This window comes from Sinocyclocheilus anshuiensis, unplaced genomic scaffold (genome assembly GCF_001515605.1).
Source record: "Sinocyclocheilus anshuiensis isolate Anshui unplaced genomic scaffold, SAMN03320099.WGS_v1.1 scaffold1500, whole genome shotgun sequence".
In the NCBI taxonomy this organism is placed as follows: Eukaryota; Metazoa; Chordata; class Actinopteri; order Cypriniformes; family Cyprinidae; genus Sinocyclocheilus; species Sinocyclocheilus anshuiensis.
Genome location: NW_015537960.1, coordinates 1,319,651 through 1,322,427, shown reverse-complemented (window position 1 = coordinate 1,322,427; position 2,777 = coordinate 1,319,651). Strand labels below are relative to the sequence as shown.

The 2,777-nt window shown below is 33.1% G+C and overlaps 1 protein-coding gene across 1 annotated transcript in view; it reads left to right on the top strand.

Annotated features, from left to right (window-relative positions):
- Positions 1-2,777, top strand: part of LOC107666811 (protein BCCIP homolog) — an 8,436-nt gene that overhangs the window by 4,372 nt on the left and 1,287 nt on the right. The window contains exon 6 of the mRNA XM_016458271.1: positions 1,541-1,706. Coding sequence (XP_016313757.1) covers positions 1,541-1,706 — 166 coding nt within the window. The remainder of the gene's footprint in view (positions 1-1,540; positions 1,707-2,777) is intronic.

Genomic DNA, 2,777 nt, shown 5'->3' with positions numbered 1-2,777 from the left:
CTGTTCGGTTTCTGGCACAAACCGATCGTTTCGTGTCTTAGGACATCAATGTGTCGTCACGAGCCGCAGGGTTTAATTTGGATTTGTCTGTGCATGTTTTTTTTACTCTCATAGATTTTGTTACCATTGCCATGCATTATACGACTGATAGACTGCAACTGTTGGAGTTAAAAATCATCAAATGTGTTCTACTGAAGAAACAAAGTCACCTACATCTTGGATGCCCTGGGGGTAAGCAGATAAACATCAAATTTTCATTTTTGGGTGAACTATCCCTTTAAGTTTTATTCCTATCTATATTCTGAAGAATTTTTCAGAGGGGTTTGTTCATATATAATTGGCCTGATTTTATACAACATTTTATTCCTGACAGGGTTATTAGAGTTAACTAAAACAAATTTCTGTTGCTTGAAATAAAATAAACTTGAACTGAAATAAATATATATATAAAAATTAAACTTATTTTATTTCAGCTAGTTGCCAAGGCAACATCTCATTTTCATTTAATTTACCTTGATATAATAAAAAACTTAAATTAAAACTATAAACATTAAAAAAGCTAATAAAAATGACAAAACACAAATGTACTAAAGATTTAAAATTTAAAGAGAAAATATAAAAGTAAAATTCAAAATAAACAAACAAAAAAAATCTAAATATTAATAACTATAATAGTATCTCAGTAATACTGAAATCACACTGGTTCCTAAAAACATGGTGATTTTATTTATTTGCTGTTGATAATGTTTTCTGACTTATGGAGAGATAAAAAGAAAAATCCAAAATCCTCTCTGTAAAAACCTTTAACTCGCATATGTCAACAAAATAAAACAACAGTTTAAACCTGGCTTTATCCAATATTCAGATTTCTGTCCTGGAAATGTATGCAAATAAGTCCATATTTAATTAGATAATGCCTCGCTTGCATTAACATAACATTTTAGAAAATTTCTTATACAAATCATGTTTGAAATTCTTAATCAGTCAATCAATTCTTAATGTCTAATAATCAGTCAAATGGCAGAGTATCTGTTGGATAATTTTTACACCCTATTCACCTCTGGTGTCTTGCCTTAAAAAAAAAAAAAGGTAATTGAAAAGCAAAATGTTATTTTAAAAAATCATAAAGTGTGCATGATCAGTTTAAGCAATTATATTTCACATATCAACCAGCAGATATCAACTTAAAAAAAAGAAAAAGACCCAGTTCTTCCATTGTCACTTCTTTGAGTCGTTGCTGTCGTCCTGCTGGAAGATGCAGGAAAGCGTTACTCAGCTATAGTCGTGTTGTGTCAGGCTGAATGCGTCACAGTGTTATTGATGCCCAGCACTAATGCCATCATGTGGATTTATAAAGATCTTATGTAACCGTGTGTCTAATATAGGTCAGCCACATCACATCCCTGTAAACATGAGTGAAGTGTTTCACCATTAAACAAACAAACACATTTCTCATGTTTCTAAAACATTCACAGAAGTAGTTTGAGATGGATCTGAGTTTGAGAAACAGTTCATGCTGATATAATGTCTGGTTTCACAGGAAGGAAATGGCTGAAGCACAAAGGACCAATAAACCCAGCGGTAAATGCCAGTTCTGCCTGATGATCAGTAAAACCTGCAAACCAGCCAAGAAGAGCACATCTGGTCCAGCTCAACCCAAAGAAGAGCTGCTGTTTGTGAACGATGAGGAGGAGTTCTTCTATGAGGTCAACTTAACACTCATTAATGTATTCTGTATTTTATTTCTTGTATATAAAATACAGAATATGTATAAGGGACAATATATATAATACTAATATAAGAATAGTGTATTTTTCTGTTATTTTAATTGTAAGGTTTTTAATTTTAATAGTTTTTTTATGTCTATATACTTTTTATTAATTTTTATTTTAGTTTTAGAAATTTTATTTGGCAACTACCTGAAATTAAAATTTTTTATATATATATATTATATAATATCTTTATTGCATTGTAATTTTAAAGTTTTAGTGATTTTGTTGTGTTTTGTCAATTTATTTATTTATTTTTTGGAACTAGCTGAAATCTTAGTGCTGTAAAATCGATTATTTGCATCCAAAATAAGAGTTTGTATTTACATAATATATGTGTGTATGTGTACTGTATAGATATATATTAGGGATGCACCGATACTGGTATCGGTATCGGGCCCGATACTGAGCTCTTGTACTAGTACTTGTTAAAATGCCCCGATACCAAACGCCGATACCACACAGCATGCGATAGGATGCACCGATACTGGTCTCCTGTACTCGTACTCGTTAAAATGCCCCGATACCAAACGCCGATACCACACAGCATGCGATAAGTGCCGTATTCAGACAAAGAAACATGGACAACAGAACAACAGACAGCAGAATGGTTATTAGAGATTAAGGATGTCTACGAAGTATATGTATGCAATGAATATAATGTTAAACATTCAGTATTAACGCCTGTATAGCTGATGTGTGCAAGCTGATGAGCAAAGCACGCAGAGTGGGTTGAGTGCGCGGCGGCGCACATGCGCAAGCTTGTCGAGTTAATATCCCTTTCTCACAGACATCACTGGAAAGTTTGTAGTTCGTTCGGATATGTCAAAAACAAGTAAGTAAAACAATGCACTAGTTACTTAACGGTAGGGAGAGAGAGAGAGAGAGAGCGAGAGCGTGCTCACTTCTGTTGTGTGATCTTTGATGTTCACTCACTTAGCACACGCATCATTTGGATTAAAACTAAATCGTAAAAATAAAACCATTTATAGGGGCATTCACTATAAA